General features: G+C 38.3%; 1 protein-coding gene across 1 annotated transcript in view; it reads left to right on the forward strand.

Annotated features, from left to right (window-relative positions):
- oxsr1b (oxidative stress responsive kinase 1b) overlaps positions 1 to 12,637 on the forward strand; it is a 279,446-nt gene extending 266,809 nt beyond the window's left edge. Inside the window, exons 17-18 of the mRNA XM_028804090.2 lie at positions 468 to 532; positions 8,475 to 12,637. Of these exons, the coding sequence (XP_028659923.1) occupies positions 468 to 532; positions 8,475 to 8,549 (140 nt within the window). The 3' untranslated portion in view covers positions 8,550 to 12,637. The remainder of the gene's footprint in view (positions 1 to 467; positions 533 to 8,474) is intronic.
- The last annotated feature ends 11,370 nt before the right edge of the window (positions 12,638 to 24,007 follow it).

Raw genomic sequence — 24,007 nt, forward strand, 5'->3', positions numbered from 1 at the left:
GCTATAATTTACTTCTGTGGTTTTAAATGTATGAAATAATCTTTGTTTTTTTTCTTGTTTGGAGTTCACAAATGAAAAACATTTATTATGATTTGCTTTGGTGCTTACATGGCTTTCCTCTACATCATTAATAGTACTTTTGATTTTTTTTTTTCTCTCTCTCTCTCTCTGGTGCTTGACCACAAGAAATATATCATTGCTTATGCAGTATGTCTAAATGCAATGCTTTATGCTGCTAAATTATAAAAATGTGTGTTTCCTTGAATATTTTTATATTTCTCATTCTATTGCTGCAATATACATTATATTATTTTATACTTACAAAGTATATTTTTGTCATTTGCAAGCTTCTGAATTTGACAAAACAATGTTATAATGTTGTACAAAAATCATGAGCCACATTTGAAGTAAATGGCACTGTACTGTTAAAGCTGCATTATGTGTAATGATTTTTTTTTTCCATGTAGTTGCTGCTAACTTGCAGAAGATTGTGGATGAGCCTCAAACAAATCGATCAGTAACTTTTAAACTGGTATGTGTTAAATCAGAGGTTTTTAACCTCTGTTTGTTACAGTGTCAGGCTTAAATAAATTAACTAAATATGTATTTGAAAGTTAACTTGTAAAAGTGAAGCGGCATGCAACTTCTGACTTATTTTTACATAAGGGACAATACACGATGAACACCCTAGTGTCATATTTGTGTTTTTCCAGACATAATTCATTAGCTTTACCCATACTATAGAGCATCTATTAAAAATAAGAAAATAGGTTGGAAGATATTTTTAAAGATTGATAGTTATCTGAAAGTAGCATGAATGTATTTAGTCCAAATTGGAGTAAAAGTACAAAGAAATTCATGCATGTATGTTTTACTCAGATTGTTTGGCTGTAATGCCAAAACAGAATATAAAAATAGAATGAAACAGAATATAAAAATAGAATCATAAAATTACTGGAGCATGACTATTTTATATATATATATATATATATATATATATCCATATTACTAACTGAGAATGCTAAACCGGATGGACGCAGGGACATCCGGCCATGGGCCGTGGCCACAAAAGACGTACTGTGCAGGCGCCCCACAAACCCCCCAACCAAAAACAAAGCAACGGAAACCGGCCGGATGGAATGCAACATAAACGCACGAAGCCATTGCACACAAAACGGGACACACACAAAGAAGAGGATTGAGACCCACGACACCCAAAGCCCCCCTCCAGTAACTGAAATAAGAAATGAGGCCACGCGCCCCTAGGACACCAAAAACAAAGGAGTCACACGCAGGCACACATAGCACACGAAACGGTTCGCACACAAAAAGGACGATTCAGCCCCACGACACACAAACACCCCCTCCACTAATAGAAATAAAAACTCAGGCAACAAGCCCCCAGCACACAAAAAAAAAAACAAGCCGCGAGCGCCACACAAAGCCCATTGGACACGAAACGGGACAGACTACGGACATAGCACGCGAAACGTACACAAAAAGGATGATTCAGACCCACGACCACACTAACGATTGCGCTAGTTAGCTGACAGCGCGTTCAATAATAAGTCCACTTTTCATGAAAGTTCATTGGGATTAATGAATGTCATTTGCAATCATTGTCATTCACTTAACTTCCCTGAAGAAACAAATGGCAATACAAGTAATGAATTTACACGTTGTTGTCACAAAAGTCAAATTACACTGCCTCCTTTACATTCATATCCTGCATATCTACAGAAGCTTCTAACTAACGAAGTATCTGAAAGTAAAAACTTTATGAACTGCATTACATCCTACAATAGTTCATTTGATTTTGCATCTACCGGAGTAAATATCAGGTCACCAAAAGGCAATGACCCATACTGCTTTCGCGTATGTGGACAAATATTACATCGCATTGGAACAGTGCACCCTGAAACAAATCAAGAACGCAAATATGCACAAATCACGTCGGCACCTACAAAGCACTTCTGAAACCGCGGAAGAAAAAATGTCTCGGCTCCAAAAACACATGTCACTCCTTATTCCAAATACCGGTCCCAATCACAGAAACATCGGTATCCACTATGACAATGCATAGTAACAATGCACGTGACATCCGTCTTGCCACACTATTAATTATAGATGAATGTACAATGGCATCCAGTCACTTACTCAACACCATTGATAAACTTCTACAAACGTTGATGAATAATAATATTCCCTTTGCGGGAAAGGTACTTTTATTAGGAGGAGATTTTAGACAGTGCTTAACTATTACTCCACTTACAATGCGCTCAGCTACTGTTCAGTCCACCTTAAAATACACGGACAATTGGCATTGCGTTGATGAATAATAATATTCCCTTTGGAGGAAAGGTACTTTTATTAGGAGTAGATTTTAGACAGTGCTTACCTATTGCTCCACATGCCATGCGCTCAGCTATTATTCAGTCCACCTTAAAATACGCGACGACGTCATATAAACAACACGAGACCGAACTACAATACATATACAGGCGCGAGACCTGATTGGTGATAATACGAAGAAACGAACAGTCCGCATATTAACAGTGAGTTCGATCCTACTTATTACTTATCCATATTCGTAACGATAAAGATCAAACAAGTCATCAATTCACGATCATGGATACAAAACTAGACGGCTCGAGTAACGGAACCACAAACACGAACCCGCATCAAAAAAAAAAATCACCTCGGCGCGCTTCTAAAACCGCGGAACAAAAAATGTTGCGCGAACAATTGCCATTGCTTTCTAAAGATACACTTGGTACAAAACATGTGATTTCCAGATCCCGAATATAACAATTGGTTATTACAACTAGAACATTGTACACTCACCAATACAGATGGACTTCACCCAGATATTATTACAATTCCTCAACCCTTCATCTGCGACGACTTACTTACGGAGATATTTGGAACAGCGGTCTCATTAGACCAAATGCCCCTTTTAACACAACGAAGTATATTATGTCCAAAAAATATTACTGTTGATCACATTAATAACCAGGTCATTTCATTACTTCCTGGAGAGTCACACCTCTTTCTAAACTCTGACAAAGTTGACTCTGATGTCGACAATGACCATCTTAATTTCCCCTTAGCATATTTGAACACTATTAACCCAGCCGGATTACCACAACACAGTCTTAGTCTTAAAAACGGAACAATACTCATGCTATTATGAAACCTTAACACTAAACAGGGTTTATGCAGTGGTACACGTTTAGTCGTCTACACCATAACACACAATGTTATTCAAGCAACAGTTCTTACAGGATCACATGCTAACAATACTGTTCTAATTCCTAAAATTGACCTTACAAGTTCTGACCTGGAATTACCTTTTACACTTAAACGGAAACAATTCCCCATTAAACCTGCCTTTGCCATGACCATTGACAAATCACAAGGACAAACCATGCACAAGGTTGGCATCTACCTATCTGAGCCCGTTTTTGTACATGGACAACTTTATGTGGCCTTCTCACAACTTCGACGTTCATCTGACGTTAAAGTTAAGGTCGTAGATGCTCCATGCCAAGGAAAACTCATTCAAGGACAAGACACCATCTTTACTACTAATGTTGTTTACAAAGAAATTTTCCAATAAACCTTTACAATTGTGCCAAACAGTTTATTGTTTGCTTCCTATCTGCGTCATCTACACCTTCACACTATGCTATATCTCATTCATACATCACGCTTTTTGTAATTTCCCAACACCAGGGGTTGGCGAGCGAAGCGAGCAGGGGGCGGAGCCCCCTAGTATATATGTATATATATATATATATATATATATATATATATATATACACAATGCATCCTGAAAGTATTCACAGCACATCACTTTTTCCACATTTTGTTATGTTACAGCCTTATTCCAAAATGGATTAAATTCATTTTTTTCCCCAGAATTCTACACACAACACCCCATAATGACAACGTGAAAAAAGTTTACTTAAGGTTTTTGCAAATTTATTAAAAATAAAAAAACTGAGAAATCACATGTACGTAAGTATTCACAGCCTTTGCTCAATACTTAGTCGATGCACCTTTGGCAGCAATTACAGCCTCAAGTCTTTTTGAATATGATGCCACAAGCTTGGCACACCTATCCTTGGCCAGTTTCGCCCATTCCTCTTTGCAGCACCTCTCAAGCTCCATCAGGATGGATGGGAAGTGTCAGTGCACAGTCAGTTTGAGATCTCTCCAGAGATGTTCAATCGGATTCAAGTCTGGGCTCTGGCTGTGCCACTCAAGGACATTCACAGAGTTGTCCTGAAGCCACTCCTTTGATATCTTGGCCTTGTGCTTAGGGTTGTTGTCCTGCTGAAAGATGAACCGTCATCCCAGTCTGAGGTTAAGAGCGCTCTGGAGCAGGTTTTCATCCAGGATGTCTCTGTACATTGCTGCAGTCATCTTTCCCTTTATCCTGACTAGTCTCCCAGTTCCTGCCGCTGAAAAACATCCCCACAGCATGATGCTGCCACCACCATGCTTCACTGTAGGGATGGTATTGGCCTGGTGATCCTGGTTTCCTCCAAACGTAACGCCTGGCTTTCACACCAAAGAGTTCAATCTTTGTCTCATCAGACCAGAGAATTTTCCTTCTCATGGCAAACTCCAGGTGGGCTGCCATGTGCCTTTTACTAAGGAGTGGCTTCCATCTGGCCACTCTACCATACAGGCCTGATTGGTGGATTGCTGCAGAGATGGTTGTCCTTCTGGAAGGTTCTCCTCTCTCCACAGAGGACCTCTGGAGCTCTGACAGAGTGACCATCGGGTTCTTGGTCACCTCCCTGACTAAGGCCCTTCTCCCCTGATCGCTCAGTTTAGATGGCCGGCCAGCTCTAGGAAGAGTCCTGGTGGTTTCGCTAACAGCTAACATCCGCCACGGTGCCCTCAGTTGTGAGAAGCAGATCATAGAATGGTTGAAATAGTTTACTGTCAAATAATGCAAAGAGTACGCGACACGTGTTTCGCCCTAATTCTGGGCTCATCTAACTTGCTGACCAACCACAAGCGTTACCTGGTAGGTAACCACCCATACAATCAAATTGTGATTCAGACTACGAATGCCGTGAATGTAATTACCCCGATCTACATGCTGTCAAATAAACGAACCACACGCCGTGGCGCAATGTTATTTGCTTCGCCTCTAGCGCTGACGTCCGAGGTTCGATTCCCGTAATTGAGTGCAGTGAGTGTGTACGCCTGATGAGCCCAGAATTAGGGCGAAACACGTGTCGCGTACTCTTTGCATTATTTGACAGTAAACTATTTCAACCATTCTATGATCTGCTTCTCACAACTGAGGGCACCGTGGAGGATGTTAGCTGACTTGCTGACCAACCACAAGCGTTACCTGGTAGGTAACCACCCATACAATCAGATTGTGATTCAGACTACGAATGCCGTGAATATATATATATATATATATATATATATATAATATAGCATTTTTAATGTAGGTAGATCATTTCGACCTGGTCATTTTAAAAGTAGCTCGCAAGCCGAAAAACTGTAGGCACCCCTGCTGTACAAGGTAGGCACCCGGAACAGCACAATGCAACTCCCAGGGCAAACTCTCCCTGGGTCCGGTACCTACCTCCTGGATCCCATCTCCTGGAGGCAGCTTCCCTTGCCTGTCCGCTTTCTCCGACATGCCGATCCGTTTGCTGACGACGAGCTTCTTCGGATTTCCCGCAGTCTTCAGGCTACACCTGGCCGTCTTCCATCCCATCGGGGAAAGTGGTGTTTCCATGAACCTTCAGCGGCTTGCCAACTGAGTTGCGTGTGGCGGTGTGTACAAGTCTGCCACCGCGTATGCATGCCTTCATCTGCTGTGCCGGGCTGTTCACAAAATTATTTTTAAACGGGGTCCCCTGCCAGTTAACGGCGAGGAAGGCCCCACGTTGGGCGCTATTGTGAATATTTAGCCCGACTACAGACAGACACTAGGACACACGAAAGTCCAAATATATATATATATATATATATATATATAATATGTGTGTGCGTGTGTGTGTGTATATATACTGTATATTTGTCCCATCTGGTCGAAATTTTGCTGTTTAGAACCATACAGGCAAAATAGACTTCTTTAGAACCCAAAATTTTGACCAAGTATCCAGTGGGTTTTTTCTTCTCCTCTGTGCTGCAGTTTGTATACCAGTGCTACATTCTAGCTTAGAGCAAGTGAAGCATTTAAACACACTGAAGCCAGACAGGCTGACTAAATGACCAGATTTTAGCATTATTTACCCAGGCAGTGCCACGTGTTGCTTTTATCTACTATACTATAGATTGATAGGAGCACTGTGCACTTTTGCAGGGCGTTGCTGGGTGAGGCTCAATCAACTGGAATTGTAGTGCAACACAAAGGATGATGAAAGGGTTGTTTAACTACTGCTTTGTTAGCTTTTCTTTTTAATTTAAGCATTTGGAACTATCCACCTTGAACCAAGAGGACGAGTCAGACATAACGGTGTTTGTGGTTACAACCCAGCAAGGAGTTACCATGATTCTGGAATCCACTCAGACCTAAAAAGAACAAATTCTCAACTCACAAGAGCAGAGACATTAAACTTTTGCTTTCTTTCCTTAAACCATTCTACAAATATACCCACGCAACTCTGAATACTTCGGCTAGCACAATGTAAACTTAACTTACAGCTTGCCTGTGTTTGTCAGGACAAGTGGCTGTTGAGTAATCTTATATAACATCTGGATTGAAACACTCCAAATCTAGGAAGGCGGGAGGAAGTGACTTTGCAGGATATCTGTGTTTTTAATAATGCAGTTTGCCTTTCTAATGCCATGTGTGCTATAAGTGCCCAGAAAAAACTGGACCTGAGCCGAACAGATGCAATACCAAAATTTTATGCAACCAGGGGATATGGACTTCTCTGTACACCTGTATAAGATGGCAAGTATGGCAACATCTAGGCTTTCTTCTGTTATTTAAGAAAATAAAAATGCTGGTAGGCCTTATTGACTATAACCAAGTGGTGCTGTGCCCACTTCAGGTCCTCCATTATGATCACTCCACGAAATTGAAATCTGCTTACTTTCTCCAGTGTATCTTCTCTGGTATAAATTAGAGTGTGGTCTGCCTACAGCTTGCTTACTTGCTTCCTACATTTTTCAGACGTTAAAGGAGAGAATATTGTTCTCTATTACAGTGTTGAAGGCAAATCTCTTTTCTGTAAGCCATCATCATTGTTGATCAAGCTTATTATGGTGGTGTGATGAGTAACTTTATTATTGTCAGTGTAGCTGTTTCTGGTCACAGAGGCATAGGCAAATGAGTACTATAAGTGGAGTCTGAGCACAATCCCACGTAAGTCATTTTGCTATGCGTCCAGTGTTACTATTGACATTTTTAAATATTCAACTCTCTGGAATCCAAAGAAATGGATAACTTTACTAATTTCAGTTTGTGATCCCCTCTATCTCCTATCCTTTCCTGATATATCTTCAAAGAATTCTTTTATCTGATACCAGGCATGATCTCCCTGGCTCTCCCTGTTAGATCAAAGCACATTGCAGTCCTGTTTATCCTTACCCATAAGCCCAGGATAGCTGGCCATAGTCTCTGCATGAGAGACAGCTGTGCAGCACATACATTTTAGACACTAAAAGCTCAAACTAATATACAAAACAACACAAACAGACAATACAGAGTATGCAAGATGTGGTAAGGCACCATCATAAAAGCAAAAATCACATTGTTTCAAATCAGGCAATGATTATAGGCATCAGTATAGTTAGCAAGGAAGTTGTATTTAAGTTTACGGTACATGTTATGTGTATTTCTGTAATTGGTGTCTTACATACTCCTTTCATCATATTTTACCCTTATTTTCTTATTTAGGTGATAATTTATTAGGAGTACTAGGCAGTTGTACCGTGTTAGCCATTATGAATGTAGAGAAAACCCAAGCAAAATGACACCTTTTATTGGCTAACTAAAAAGATTACAATATGCAAGCTTTCGAGGCAACTCAGGCCCCTTCTTCAGGCAAGATGTAATACACTATCATTATGTTGTTTCTTGTCCTAGAGTGTGTATATAAACATAGGGAACTTCAGTCTCTGTATTACATCTTGCCTGAAGAAGGAGCCTGAGTTGCCTCGAAAGCTTGCATATTGTAATCTTTTTAGTTAGCTAACAAAAGATGTCATTTCACTTGGCTTTTCTCTACATTTAGGAGAAAATTGAATATCAGTCACAAGTGTCTTATATTTCTATTTGACTTAATATCTTTGTTCTTTAACATTCTACATTAGAGAATATTATTAAAAATAATTTTTATACATTTATATTAGTTTTCAGAATCTTAAAGATTCCTTTGTTCATTGACAGATATACTGTATAGTATTTGATTTTGGTAAAGATCATTTTATGACGTGATTTAGATGTTATTGTTTATCAAAGCTATTTCTCCATTTTCTTTCCACAGGCTTCAGGTGTTGAAGGCTCAGAAATTCCAGATGATGTAAAACTTGTGGGATTTGCACAACTCAGCATTAGTTAAATTTTTTTCTGCCAAGGACCTGAAATTTCTGGAAAAAAATAATAAAACTGCACTTTCGTGCATATTCCTTAATTTTGTTGGCCTATTGAAACCACTACTGCCAAAGAAATTTAAAGAGCCACCACCCCATAGGATTGAAAACAATGCTTTATGACTAGGAGTATGCTTTTAAACTGCAGTTTATAGGAAGTAAAGTTAAACGTTTACAGTGTATATTGTATGTATGATGCAAAGCAATCACCAACATCTGAACCCATCAAAAGCTTTTTCCAAGTGTGCTCAGAATTTAGAAATGCGTTTATATCAACATGAACAAAAGCCTGCAAGTCTTGGTAATTTAATAATGCCTTATCTAAAACAGTACTACTGAGTAATCATCTGGGATATTCCCATTCTAGTATAGACACTTAACTGTAGGATGAATGTGGTTTCAGTTACTAACATCTAACATTGCTTTCCAAACTGAAGGAAGACACTCCTTGGCATGTTGGTACCATATTTGTAAGACTAAGGCAGGGAGCCAAAACAGTTTGCAAAAATCAAACATCTGTATTATACATTATACTTGAGTTGTTTTTTTTTTCCTTTTTGCCACTTTCGTTTAAAATTAAATGTTAAATATTGACTCGCTTACAGTTTTTCAGGTTCTTGAAACAGTTGGTGTCCCACTGAACTCATGTGTTTTACTACGAGATAAAATATGTGAGCTATTTTTCTTATTGGCCATACAGAACACATGGGAATAATGCAGATGTTGACTAGTGAGCAACTTGCACCTACTATAGAGTCTGCTTAATCATAAAATACATGGTACCATAAAAGAATCTCTTGTCTTCAGTAAAGTATGCTCATGCTTTTTTGTGCTAAGCTTCCTCTCCTTTGTAATATAAAAATTGGTTTCAAAGTTGCCAGATCATGCATTTCCTACTAAAACTTCATTTTATGATAATGTGGAAGTATGTGGTCAATAGGAAACATATATTATAGTAGCAGGGGTTGGGTGGGTCTACCAATAACTGTCAATTATTGTAGGTTAATATTTTATGTTTTTAATCTTTGCCCAAATCTGTTTCCAGAAATTTGCTAGAAACTAAGAGCTGGATTACAGACAAATTACCAGCAATGTGCTCTACATTCAGTAGTGTAAATACAATGTGCATTGCTGTTGTTAATCAAAGTTTATTATAAAGCAGTTGATTAGACTTTGTAATCTACATTAGTTGTATTAACAAATGCACATGTTGAACAGCAGCAAAGTAAAATTTGAAAATGATGACAAGAAAATGTTAAGATCTTTTTTAATTCCACATAATATGATTTTTTTATTTATTTTTATTTGGGTTAAACAACTTAGTAACTGGAACCACATTCATCCATTCTTACAAATTGTATACTGGTCTGTGGAGTTTAGTGGTGATTTTCAATTAAAAATCTTTTTTTTTTTTTTTTTTTAAATGAAGATTAAAAATTAGGTAAGAGAAGGATAGGAAGCCACAAAAAGTACTTGATTGAGAACTTTACTACTTTACTATGTAAATAATAAAATTTGGTGTTGATTTTTTTATACTGGTGTTTCACACTTGGCCTTTGTATCTAAAATAAAAATAACTTAGTGCTATGTATGGATAAATGGAAATAGTGAAATATGAACTTTTCAAGGTTTTGTCTCACAGCACTTGCAGTATAATTTGGAATTGTAAGGATTCAGTTAATTAATAGATAAAACAGACAACTGTAATCTCTGACGTATAAAGAATCATTGTTGCTTAATACATTAAGGTGTTTACAGGTACTGCCAAATTATGTGTTTAGCAGCATTGCAGAATGTTTTTGCTGTAACTCTTCTGTTAATTTTTTTTTTTTGAAAAAAAAAAGTTATTTTTACATGTACCTCATTGGCAAGAGTGAACATGAAAACGAAATAGATTTCCAGTGTTAAAAGGTAATATTATATTGAATGTGTTTTTGGATGTCACATCATTCAATTAACTTACCTATATTCTCATTAAATTGTACATTTCATGTAGGAAATGTTATGAAAATGTAAGATTTTGCTTTATTTTTTTGTAAAAACGTAATTCCTCCTGAGTGATTACTGTTTATGCACTAGAGTGCTTTTCAGGAGATTATTAATGTACCACCAGTGCCATAAGAGTTACTTCATTTACAAAAATCCATTTTCAAAAATTGTGAACAAACTGAACTATTTTATCATATTTGCCCCATGACACGATTAGTGCTTGTGCAGAAAGTTAAAGAGGCTAAATCAGAAGATCTCTTATCCATGTCACTGCTGCCTTGTTCAACATAATATTCTTTTTTTTTTTTCTTTTCTAGCAGCAAGTAATGATTGTTACGGTACACTTTTTTCTTTCTAACTGCCTCCAGTGTTTAGAATGCACAAGGCAAAAACATGGTCTTCAAAATTGAACTTTTCTGTTTTTTTTTTTTTTTTGTCTTTTTTTTTTTAAAAAAAAAAAACACAAAAAAACAAAGATTTTTAGGGAGTTGTCTCTAATAATTAAGCTAGAAATTCTTGCACTGCCTCAGCCGACCATAAGCAAAACCCAGGAGCAATGGAGTTGCAATAATGATTGCTAAGGATAGATGTATATATATCAACACAGAGTAAATTTCAGGTTTCTATCAAATTGTAAGTAATATATACTGAATCCACAATATCTTTTGTCATCTTTTATTCTCATTCAATTCTACTTCAGGCACAATATAATTTGCATAGATCATCTATATATGCATTTTTATATTCTTTGATCTTTTATCAAGATAAACACAAAAAGGAGCTATATGATGTTAAAATTAAGCCTATTCAGAAAAGTACTTTATAGTATAATCTACTTTATAGTACTTACATTAGATCTACTCGTGTGTACTACACTCACACATGCAAGTAAGACCAAGATAATACCAATTATGTAAGGTCAGTTTTTTGTTTTTGCTGCTCCTTGATAAATAAATTCAAATTAACATATTCTGTGTAGAATCTGAAATAAAGTTTCTTGGATCTTCCTCTTACAGAATCATTAAGGCTCCTTTCTGTTTTGTTAATGCTAAGAGAGAAAATACACCCTCGTTGTTTTCAGAAGTTAAACTAAAAGTCCATTGTCCTTTGCCTCATGTCCAAACTCTATCTCCGCTACAGGAGATCCAACTTACCTGGATTGCCATAGTTTGCCAGTTGCCTGTTGGGAGTGACTTTGTAATAAACAAGTGCAGGCATGTGCCTATGTGGTACTGCTTCTGTACATGCATGCTTTCCAGTGTAGCCATAGGACATTAGGTTATGTCTGTAAAACAAAAAAAATGCTGCATCTCCTTGTAGCGTCACAAGAACACATTAAAAAGTGCTTTTTTCTCTCAGATTCATGACACTCAATAGTCACCACAAAATCATTCTGAGCTGAATTTAGGATTCAGTAACAGCAGGAAGCTCACCCAGCTCATTAATTCCTGAAATAACTGGCCTCCCATGTCTTGCTGTTTTGTCTTTGGAAGGCTGATGAGTTACAGTGTAGTGAAGTCTCTTACTGATTATTATTTTTAATATGCTGGATGATATTTCTGTCTGCTCTCAACCATTATTAAAGTATTCTTGAAGACCACAAGTTCATACAGTATATTGCAAATTAAGAATAATTAACAAGTACTGATTACCTTGCTTGTAATGGTGTTTCTTCTATGTTCCACATTCTAAGATCTCACAGTTGTCAATTTCATATGCCATTCACCGTTACAACTTTACATGGCTGTTTCACTGCAAAGCCCTTCTAATAAATAATAAAGGAGGGCATCCTGAAGCAGCGTTGTGCAGCTGGGAAGAAATGCCACTACAAGTAATTTGTCTTTTTGCTTTACTGTAATACATTATTAACAGTGATTTTTGGAAACATGGCAGAGTGTTTTACACAGTACTTTGTTTAATGTGGGTAATAACACAAATGTATTTAAAAGAAAGTTTGTTACTCTCTCCTCAATTTTTTTTATTTTTTTGTTTTTCTTTTCCCATTTGGTTTTGGATTTTAATGCATGGCTCTCTAATTATTTTTAATCAATAAAGACTGAAATGATCAGTTCTGCTTCATTTTTTTGCTTTATTTTATTAAACTCAGATCATGTGTTTTAGAAGCCATGAAAAACTGGTCCTCATTAAGGTCTTATTATTGTAGTTGTTTTAATAATCTGGTATTTGTATTGTTCAGATGTTGTCAGTTTGGTAAATGTTGGCAAATATATAGTTAATTTAATGAAGTAGTGCTTAATGGCTAAAACATTTGTACTTAAGTTGCCTTTAAAGTAATATTTTTTGAATTGTGTGATTTCTCAAAATTAAAAGCAACTTTTCTTTTTAAAAGCTGTCTATTATGCCAAAATTTAACATTCTTTTAACAATTTTGGTTGAAAAGAAAAGGTTTGACACTCCTTACTAAAGTGTATGTTTTAGTGAATTTTCAAGTTAACACAACCACTGTACATTTTTTCCACAGTTGCTATTTGTTTTCAGTCAAGCAAATGAAAAAGAGAAAATCATGAAAATTATGTTTTATTTACAAAATATAAATTGTGGCCACCAATCTATGTAAGCATAATATATGTACCTATGGAACAGCACCTCGAAGGCCACTGTATTGGGCGGCATACCAGTTGATTCTGTATACCAAATGAAATTCTTCTTTCACTATGGATTTAAAATTCGTGGAAAGCCTGTGAACACATTTACACATAAAACAAAAGGGGCAAACCTGTGTGTGCAAAAATAAATTGGAAATGTCAGTGTATTAGAGTCTGAAACCCCGTCCCTCCACCCTGGTCTCAATTAAGTGGGATAAATAATGACATGACTTATTAGAGTCTTGAGGCATTTTCAGACCTAGTTCTTTTGGTTCAGTTTTATCAAGCTCTGTTGCAATTTTCTCGAAAGTTTGGTGAGTTTACGTGTATTAGAACATGCATATTGCACTCTGGTGTGGACCAAAACAACCGTACTAAGACTGATTGGAAAAGATAGTCTTGGTGTGGTACCAAGCGAACCCTGGAGTGGTTCACGTGAGGTATGTACGTGATGTTATATGGGACCAATCCAACTACAGGAAATACTGTGAATTATAGGTGGAAATGTGTATACTGTGATTGTTGCACTAAGTGTTTGCTGTCAGTAGTTAGGAAGTCTCATTCACTGCATAATGACTTGAGGACTAACATGGAGCATTAAAAGTAATAAAAAGGCAAAAATAAATATGTACATAAGTACAAATATAACACAGTTCACATAAAACAACTCACACAGTTACTTGCTCAATCAGCATAGCAACCATAGCACCTGACAGCAGCTGAATATGGTTAAAAAAAAATAAAAGGTGTAAATTCGCTTGTGATTGGGTCAGTCACAACACATTCAGAGGTGGCAAGAAACGAATAACAGTACAGTACCCTGTGACACAGATGATTAAACCCCATAATCTTACTCCATGATAGTACTGCGTGCAGGTGGGGCATCCTCTCCATCCATACCTAACTTTGACATATATAGTAAATGTTAATCAATTATTCTGAAGTGAACATTATTGCCAAAAAGTTATACTTAAAATATACTTTTGTATGGTGGCTTAAAATCTGACATTGTGGTACAGCCATAGTAATTTGGTCCTTAACATTCAAAAAACTCCATCCATCCATTTTCCAACCCGCTGAATCCGAACACAGGGTCACGGGGGTCTGCTGGAGCCAACACAGGGCACAAGGCAGGAACCAGTCCCGGGTAGGGTGCCAACCCACCGCAGGACACACACACCCACACACCAAGCACAATCCACCTAACCTGTATGTCTTTGGACTGTGGGGGGAAACCGGAGCACCCGGAGGAAACCCTCGCAGACACGGGGAGAACATGCAAACTCCATGCAGGGAGGACCCGGGAAGCGAACCCAGGTCTCCCAACTGCGAGGCAGCAGCACTACCCACTGCACCACCGTGCCGCCCTTCAAAAAACTCAAGAGATGATAACAGATTTCAGGAAGCAGTCGCCTGTTCACCTATCACTTTCTATAAATGGCTCAGCCGTTGGGATGACAGAATCATTGCAAGTTACTGAGCACTGTGCTGTCACAAAACCTTAAGTGGGACGATAATGTCACATGTATTACTATGAAAGCCCACCCGGGATTGTTCTTTTTATGTCAGCTAAGGAAATTTGATTTCCCTCGAGCAGTACTTGTCCAGTTCTACACAGCCGTCAGTCATGTCCATTTTGACTTCATCTATAACTGTCTGGTTTGGTGCAGCCTCTGTTCAGGCTAAGGCCAATCTGCAACACATCATCCGAGCCTGTAAAAAAATCGTAAGCTGTAACTTACCTTCCATTGAAGTCCAAAATGAATCCAGGGTTAGGAAGAGTGCTGCAAAGATCACTGCTGATCTGACTTGCCCTGGGTATCACCTGCTCCAAAGACTTCCCTCCATCATATGTCTTCGCCCAGTGAAAGCTAAAACAACACATCACCCAAGTTTTTTTTTTCTTTTGCAGTTATTCTTACTAAGCAGGTCTGAGCTTCTACTCCGTATCTATTATACCTGCACACTAGATGCCTGGATATTTTAACCCCACTATCTCTTCATTTTTTGTAATGCCCTGTATGATGCATTATACTTTATCATTTTATATTTTATCTTCTTATATATATGTTGCACCAATACTATCAAGACAAATTCCTAGTATACATTAGTGCACCTGGCCAATAAAGTGAATTTTGATTCTGAACATCAAACAATAAAGTGAAACTCACTGATATACCTGTCATAAATGGAAGCACATCAATATATACCCTCAGCAGACCTTGCTGCCTTTTCTGCGCTCACCTATTTAAAATGTGTCTTTTTCTTATCATGTGTAGTAGCATATAATATCCAAGTAGTCTTCTAGTTGTTTGATAATAGGCATTTTTCTCACAGAGCCATGTTTGGTAAATAAACAAAATAATAATACAAAAGGTAACAGTGCACAAATAACAACTGTTGTCGACTCTCCATGATATTTTTTTTTCCTGGGGAAAAAATGTTTCTGCCCAATGAATTTGCAAAAACCTCAAGTAAACTTTTTTCACGTTGTCATTATGGGGTGTTGTGTGTAGAATTCTGAGGAAAAAAATGAATTTAATCCATTTTGGAATAAGGCTGTAACATAACAAAATGTGGAAAAAGTGATGCGTTGTGAATACTTTCCGGATGCACTGTACATTACCCAGAGTGCTATACAGTACAACCTTATTGGTAAGTCAATGCAAGCAGAGAGGTAGGACCAGAAGGCCCCCAGTCTTGTGCTTGCTTGGCAGCAGCAGACCAAGTAAGAACCTCATAAGGTTCTAAATAAGGAGAAAGAGACAATTAGGAGAGTACTACTTCCCTTTCTTGGTGCTCACCTTCCACACTGTATGGGAGGACTACAGCAGTAACTACTATGTGACTATGAAGTAGGTGGGTCTCTGGCTAATTAGCTGCAATATACTTAGGTCACAGCTGAAAGGAAATGCTAAGAAGACATTTAAAATATTGGCAAGAGATTTTCAAATAATCTAACTGAAGAAAGGGAGCTTTTAAACAAAAACACCCTACTATGGACAGAATCCCTATTCTAGGTGGGATAGGCTCCAGCAGACCTCCCGTGACCCTGTTCAGGACAAAGTGAGTTAGCGGATGACTGACTGACATACAGAGCATGTGATGTGTATGATACAAAGAGCATTACTGGTTTTGGTATTGCTCATGGTGACACTTGGCCTTGTTAGATAAAGCAAGAAAAAACAGGTGTTCATTTGTTTGAAAGCATGACTTTTAAAAATGTCATGCTGTGTTGTAATCTTTTTTTGCACACTAAAGTACTTTGTGATAGTGCATACAGTACATGATGGTATATAAAGTGAAGATGGATATATTAATGGAGTGAATACATACTTCAACAACAACAACATTTATTTATATAGCACATTTTCATACAAAAAGTAGCTCAAAGTGCTTTACATAATGAAGAAAAGAAAAATAAAAGACAAAATAAATTAAAATAAGACAACATTAGTTAACATAGAAAAAGAGTAAGGTCCAATGGCCAGGGTGGACAGAAAAAAAAAAAAAAAAAAACTCCAGAAGTTTGCATTACATTCATCCTGGATCTGCATTTTACACAGATTTCATATGTGCACAAGAAAATATAAAACTGTAGTCCAAAAATATCATTACACATAACAAAGATTGTCTATTGTCATTTATCTAAAATGTCAGATAAACATAATATTCCAGGCTGAAGAACACCAGGGTTCTGCTGTCAGCTGCACACTTAGTTTAATCCATGCATCTACAGTTCCATTTTTGAGTATTTTCAAACATTTGAACAGTTCTTGTTAATAAGTTTGTTGAATTTGAAAGAATGGCTCACAATGACTGATTGTTCCCCTCAGACATTAAGCTATTTCAGTAGTGTCTGCATTTAATCTTTCAATTATATTTTACAGTCATAAAATAAGTACTAGGACAAATATAAAAACCCAAGCTTCACTTGGTATTCTAGATGTGACCTCACATGCGTCTTATGTGGCTTACATGTATCCATTTTTACATCACGCACAAAGTCTCCTATTCGTTTGTTTCTATACACTATATGTTTGTGGACAGGAAGAAGTTCTCTGGTACTGTCATGTCGTTTTCACAAGGCGTTTTACGACGACTACATTGCATGTGTAAACTCGTCACATGAGCTCCAACTCTGTCATTCAGCATGTTATTGACTTGCAGGAAAAGGGGCGAGTTTGCAATACTCTAGAAATGTGAAACTGTGGCAGAAAGTCACCAAAGAGTCCCATAACTTGTCTTCCCCAACAATTTCTAATCATGTAACCTGACATACTCAGATGATGAATTCAGCAACTGCAGTTGTAAAAGCTTGAAATCCCCTCCATCTAGATGTTGTGTAATTTGACATTGCACTAAGTGAACCCTGTAGTTTGATGATTAGTCTCTTGTCAATAAATACATTGAAGCTTGGCGTTAATAACACTGTATGGCCTACTCCAATTCTATGTTTTGTTGTTCCCACCTAAAAGTCTAACAAATTAGTGAAGCACATTCTAACCTGACTATACCTGTGTAGCCTGTACTGGACATTTTCTTTCCCATCTTCTCTTCTAATCTTTCATGTGATGAAATTACATTTAAACGGCCTGTAATTACCAAGAATGACCTGATCATATTTTTCATGTAATAGTATATTGACTAATCTTTAGACGCTTGCCTGGTTTGTGATATCTTTCCAATTTAGATTACTAGGGGGCTTCGCTTGCCAACCCCCCTGTCTGCACTTTGCATCAGCAACTTCACATCTCTGCCACTCGCAAACAACAAAACTTTTAATTCACACGGATAGGCCTCTTCGTTGGGAAAAAACACTACTTTTCCCTGATGGCAACACGAATTAGACGATCTACAAGTCTCTGAGTTAAAGTTTAAAGCCAAACAATATCTACGTACTTCTATCATATCACCTATGTCCATATATTCGATCTCTTTTCGCTTTTACCTTTTTATCAATATTGCATTGAATTTTGATTCCATGTTTGGAATTACATCGTGACAACGCAACGTATAACTGCCCATGAGTGAATATTGTTTCTTTCTCTCTACACGAACTGTGTCTGACAATAGCATTCACACAAATGAGAAATGATTGAACTGTGCGTGGTTGTAAATGTTTTAAATGTGGGCAGGACTTTTCCAAATCTCTTTGCATAAAGTCTTGTCTCATGGGGCTTGAATTTTTCTCTCACTTTCACCAAACAACAAATCTTTTAATTCTCATTGGGAAGAAACACTACTTTTCCCTGATGGCAACACGAATTAGACGATCTACAAGACTCTGACTTAAAGTTTAAATCCAAACTATACATTCAATCTCTTTTCGCTGTTTCGTTATTTCACGGAGTAATAATTTCCATTTGTTTGTGCTAATGCGATCTTTACTATCATTTTTTTTTGAGACTTTTGAATTTTCGTACTTCCATTATCTCTAACCTGCTCTGCATGTGTATCGCGCCAACGTTTTTGAATTCTTTACAACGTTCTACTTTGTCATCTACTCTTTGTCTTTTATTTCCAGCCGCGGGCGTGATTTAAATCTCTTGGCACAAAGTCTTATCTCGCGGGTCGTGAAAGTGTCTCTCTTCAAAAGATCACATTTTGTTGCAGGATAAAAAGTCTCGTTTCCCATGTGAGTGGAATGGGAGCAGACAGTTGGGAAGACGGCTCAGATTGTACAGCATGGCTGGCACTTGAGAGGCAGGGGTCACTATTGTTAAATGATCAGGGAGTAGGAACAACGTAGCACCCTGTGTGGGCTCCCGCCTTAAGGCGGTGCTGTGTATGGGAGATCTTTCAAGATCTGGCGTGGCACCCCACTGATTGCCAAGGTTACTGGCAGTGGGGACCCAAGCTGTGTTATGATTGACGGTGCCCATTTGTGGACATCTCCCGTCTGAGGTAAGCAGAGGAGACGTCAGTTTTTAGAAAGGAGGCACTGTGGCTTGGGATTGTTCTTAAGGGACAGTTTCTGCCTGGAATTTTAACGGATTATTTATTGTCATGTTTGGGACATTTTAACGTCCACTTTTTTAGCACCTGGTTTTATAATGGTTTATTAATTGTTAAAAAGATCTGCTCTCCACTTATGTAAACTACTTTGTTTTATATGAAGATAATACTATTCCATATAATCAAGACTTAATTTAACAACAAAGAAAATAATGTTACATATAATCGATTCAAATTTAACAAACCTGAATTCATCCCCCCACCCAAGAGAAAGAGGAGAACCAACAGCAAGAGCAAATCTTTAAAAACCACAAAGAAGGGAGAATATTGTTTCCCCTGATATGGAAGCTTATTCTAAAATTTTATTAATTAAATCTTGCCATATTTTTAAAAAAGTTTTGAACAGATCCTATAAGTGAGAATTAAATTTTTTACAATTTCAAATAGCATAACTCGTCAGTTACCCAGTGACTTATGACCGGTGGGCTGGGATTCTTCCAGCTAAGCAAGATAAGTCTACATGCTAGTAGTAGTACTAGGGTGTTGTACCGTGTTAGCCATTATGAATGTAGAGAAAAGCCAAGCAAAATGACACCTTTTATTGGCTAACTAAAAAGATTACAATATGCAAGCTTTCGAGGCAACTCAGGCCCCTTCTACATCTTGCCTGAAGAAGGGGCCTGAGTTGCCTTGAAAGCTTGCATATTGTAATCTTTTTAGTTAGCCAATAAAAGGTGTCATTTTGCTTGGCTTTTCTCTACATGCTAGTAGTAGAAAGTATCGTCTTTTTACATGTATTCATAATCTCTCAGCATTACACTAGTAGCGTTTGCAATAATAACAGCATATTACATCATTCTTATAACAGTGTGAATAATCTACAAAATTATAGTAGGATTCATATTTCCTTTCATTTAACAACTACTATGCATGCTCTATAAAAGATACATTTACTGTATATTGAAATACTATATTCATCCATCCATCTTCCAACCCGCTGAATCCAAACACAGGGGTCTGCTGGAGCCAATCCCAGCCAACACAGGGCACAAGGCAGGAACCAATCCCGGGCAAGGTGCCAACCCACCGCAGGACACACACCAAGCACACACTAGGGCCAATTTAGAATCGCCAATCCACCTAACCAGCATGTATTTGGACTGTGGGAGGAAACCGGAGTGCCCGGAGGAAACCCACGCAGACACGGGGAGAACATGCAAACTCCACGCAGGGAGGACCCGGGAAGCGAACCCAGGTCCCCAGGTCTCCCAACTGCGAGGCAGCAGTGCTACCCACTGCGCCACCGTGCCGCCCGAAATACTATATTAATTATTCTTAATCAAGAAGCAATTACAGCTAATTAAAAAAATGAAGTACAGTAATACCTCGCTACTTCGCGGTTCACTTTTCGCGGATTCACGACTTCGTGGATTTTATATGTAAGCATATCTAAATACATAACGCGGATTTTTCGCTGCTTCGCGGGTTTCTGCGGACAATGGGTCTTTTTACATGCTTCCTCAGTTGGTTTGCCCAGTTGATTTCATACAAGAGATGCTATTGGCAGATGGCTGAGAAGCTACCCAATCAGAGCACGCAGTTAAGTTCCTGTGTGCTGCTGATTGGCTCAGCGACGGAGTGTTGCATTAACCAGGAAGTCTCATCTCACTCATTCATCATTAACGTGCTAATGCTTCAGGGGCCGTGCCCAAGCACCAACAGAAGATGCAAATGATTGCAGAAAAGGTAAAAGTTTTGGATATGTTGAAGGAAGGGAACAGCTACACCGCTGCAGGACATCGATTCTTTTTTTTTTAAAAAGGAGGAAAAGCATATAAGATCTACGGCCGCAGTGTCCTTTAACCAGGGTGCAAAATGAGTTGCAAGTGGACGTGATAAGGCAGTAGTCTGGATGGAATCTGCTTTAGGAATCTTTGCAACAAGGTCGACGACGTCATGACCGCCTACAAGCTGCTACATGTACTTCGCTATACAGTAAGTGTAAACTTATCTACCGATTTCATATTGCTTAGCAGTTGTCCCTGTTTTTAATAGAGTAAATGGTGGGTTGTAAACAATACAGGGAGGGTTTAAAAACGTCCAAATACACGTTAAATAATTAAATAAATATAGTGTCCCTACTTCGCGGAAATTCAGTTATCGCGGTCGGCCTTGGAACCTATCTCCCGCGATAAGTGAGGGATTAGTGTATAATAAACTGAAGTGATTTGTTGTTTTCTTATGTTGGCTTCTTACCAGTCCAGGTGCATTCAGAAGCAGATGTTGAGAGAGTGTCAGCCTGGCAAGGCATACATAGAAGAGTGCTAGTTCAGCTTAACAACGGTCCCATCATAGAGGCGGCAGAGTTCTCCTTTATGAGTCACAGAGATGAGATGTTATCTTTGTAATCCAAAGGTCTCTTGGTTCTCGACTAGCTAACAACCTTTAGCCATGACACAACAGAGAAAGGCACAGGGAACTCTTGTAAATTGTTAATTTTTCTTCTGCTTATTTCAGTCACCATAATTTGTAAGTATTCATCCTCCCCTTCATTCTCCTCTAATCTTATCACCAAGCTCTGAGACTTGAACCTGAGTGCTGCATTAGGCAGCTAGGTTTTTAACATCTTGACATGCAGACCCTAAGTGTCTCAAGTGGGTGGCCACACTTATTCATCTCTCACTTTCAACACAAGTGCTCCACGGGGCTATGTTCTGAGTCCTCTACTATACTCCTTCTGTACGTGTCACTGTTTGGCTGTACATGACTCTAACATCATTGTCAATTTTGATGATGATACAGCTGTTGTGGGCCTGATCTCCAACAACAACGAGCAGGCTTACCCTAATGAAGAGGAGAGCCTGTCACACTGGTGTTAGGACAATAGTTTTCTCTTGAATTTCAGCAACACAAAGAAGCTTATAGTGGACTTTGGGAGAAAACAGCAGAAACATCACCACCTCCTCTTTATTAGCAACACTCAAATGGAGAGGGTGGGCAGTTTCAGATAGCTTGGTGGCCACATAACAAGAGGACCTGACCTAGTCCAAGTATATCCACAACTTCCACAACTTGGTGAAGAAGGTACAAAAATATCTTTTCCACCTTAGATGCCAGAGTGATTTTAGGCTGCTCTCCCAATTACTTCTATATATCGACCAGCTAAACTATCCTGACAGGAAGTATTACAGCCTGGCTTGGAAACATGACCCAGCAGGAATGCAAGACTTTGCTGAGACTTGTGTCGTCAGCTGACCAAATCACTGGGTGTGCACTCTCTAACTTCCAGTACATCTATAGCAGGCAGTGTTGGACCAGGGCAAAGAAAACTGCCAGAGATACCAGCCATCCCAACAATGGCCTTTTTTCTGTGCTGTGCCTGAAGTCCAGTTCAGAGAGACTGAGAAGGAGCTTCTACCCTCAGTCCGTCCTCATCTTGAATGAAGAATTTGTCTAGAAATATAGGACACCCTACTGTTGTTTCTCTTATATTGAATTGGTGTAAGTTATTATTTATTTATTATTTGTTAAAACATGTTTTGTATTTTTGGTGTGATACATGCAATTGTATTCATTTAACAAAGTGTTTTCTGTAATATTTGTAAAGTTGTGTATTTTGGTTTATTGTCCTTTTACATTCTGAATTCTTCTTTAATGCACTCTAGGAACCAAACCTAAGTATTTCACCACATATCGTACTATATGTATAATTAAAATTGAGTTAGTAGTTTTAGAATTCAAGATGATAAAAAGTTAAAATGGTTTTTGGGACTGAATAATTTTTCAAGACACTGTATATACCTGTGTCTAGTGAACCTTAAACCTTAATCCTCATCTTACTTAACTGGCCTGGCTCGACTGCCAAAAGTGGTTTAAAGTTTTACAACAATGTAACTGAGGTTCATCCTAGTAGGCTTTCACTGTGTACCTTTATACAAAATTGATTAATTTTTACACATTGAAGCCTCCATTGAAGTAGCACATAAGTAGCTCATAACCCTGCCTTAGTTTACTGTGCTGTTAACATTCAGAAGCTTGGCACTTCTGTACAACACAGTGCAATTCTTTTCAAACAAGAGTGGGGTAACCTCTGTCCAAAGCCAGATTATGACCAATCCCACCCACCGCCATCAGGGTGCCAAAATCCAAAAGGCTCCCCTCATCTCACCTCACTATTCCAGTAGACACATGTGATTGCTCACACTCTATGAACATCACATAGACTGACAGATAGAATGTCAATAATAATAATAATAAAAGTGTGTGCCTATCTGTTCTGCTACCCTTATCAGAAGCCCTGAGTGAACAGCATTGTTCACATGTGCCTGAGGGAGAGGACTACTGGTTTTAATTCAAATGACATAGCGATACAAGAGCACCCGGTATAAACTGTGGCAAGCGAGCAAAGAGGCAGACTCATTATAGAAGCAGGCCAGAAAATGATTTCACTGCCAGCTATCTGCATCAACTGTGCAAATGTCTACAGATAATCAAAGACGACAAAATATCACTAGCTGTATCCAAAGACCCCTCGCCTCACTCCTGGTTGAGTTGAATGATGTCTTTGCTCGTTTTGAGCCTCGTGGCTCAAACTTGATGAGTGTTGCAATGTTTCCAGTGCTATTGGCAAGCAGAGCCAACGTGAGTAAAACCTTTAAACAAGTTAAACCCCGCAAAGCTACTGGCCCAGATGGCATCCCATCCTGGGTCGTGAAGGAATGAGTCACCCAGCTGTCACGAGTGTACACTGACATTTTCAACATGTCCCTCTCTTTATGTACAGTGCTGCAGTGTTTCAAGAAAATCACAATTATGCCTACACAAAGAAATCTGCTGTTTCCTGCTGAAATGAGTATCAGCCCATTGCACTATTT

Source organism: Erpetoichthys calabaricus, chromosome 6 (assembly GCF_900747795.2).
Source record: "Erpetoichthys calabaricus chromosome 6, fErpCal1.3, whole genome shotgun sequence".
NCBI classification, from domain to species: domain Eukaryota; kingdom Metazoa; phylum Chordata; class Cladistia; order Polypteriformes; family Polypteridae; genus Erpetoichthys; species Erpetoichthys calabaricus.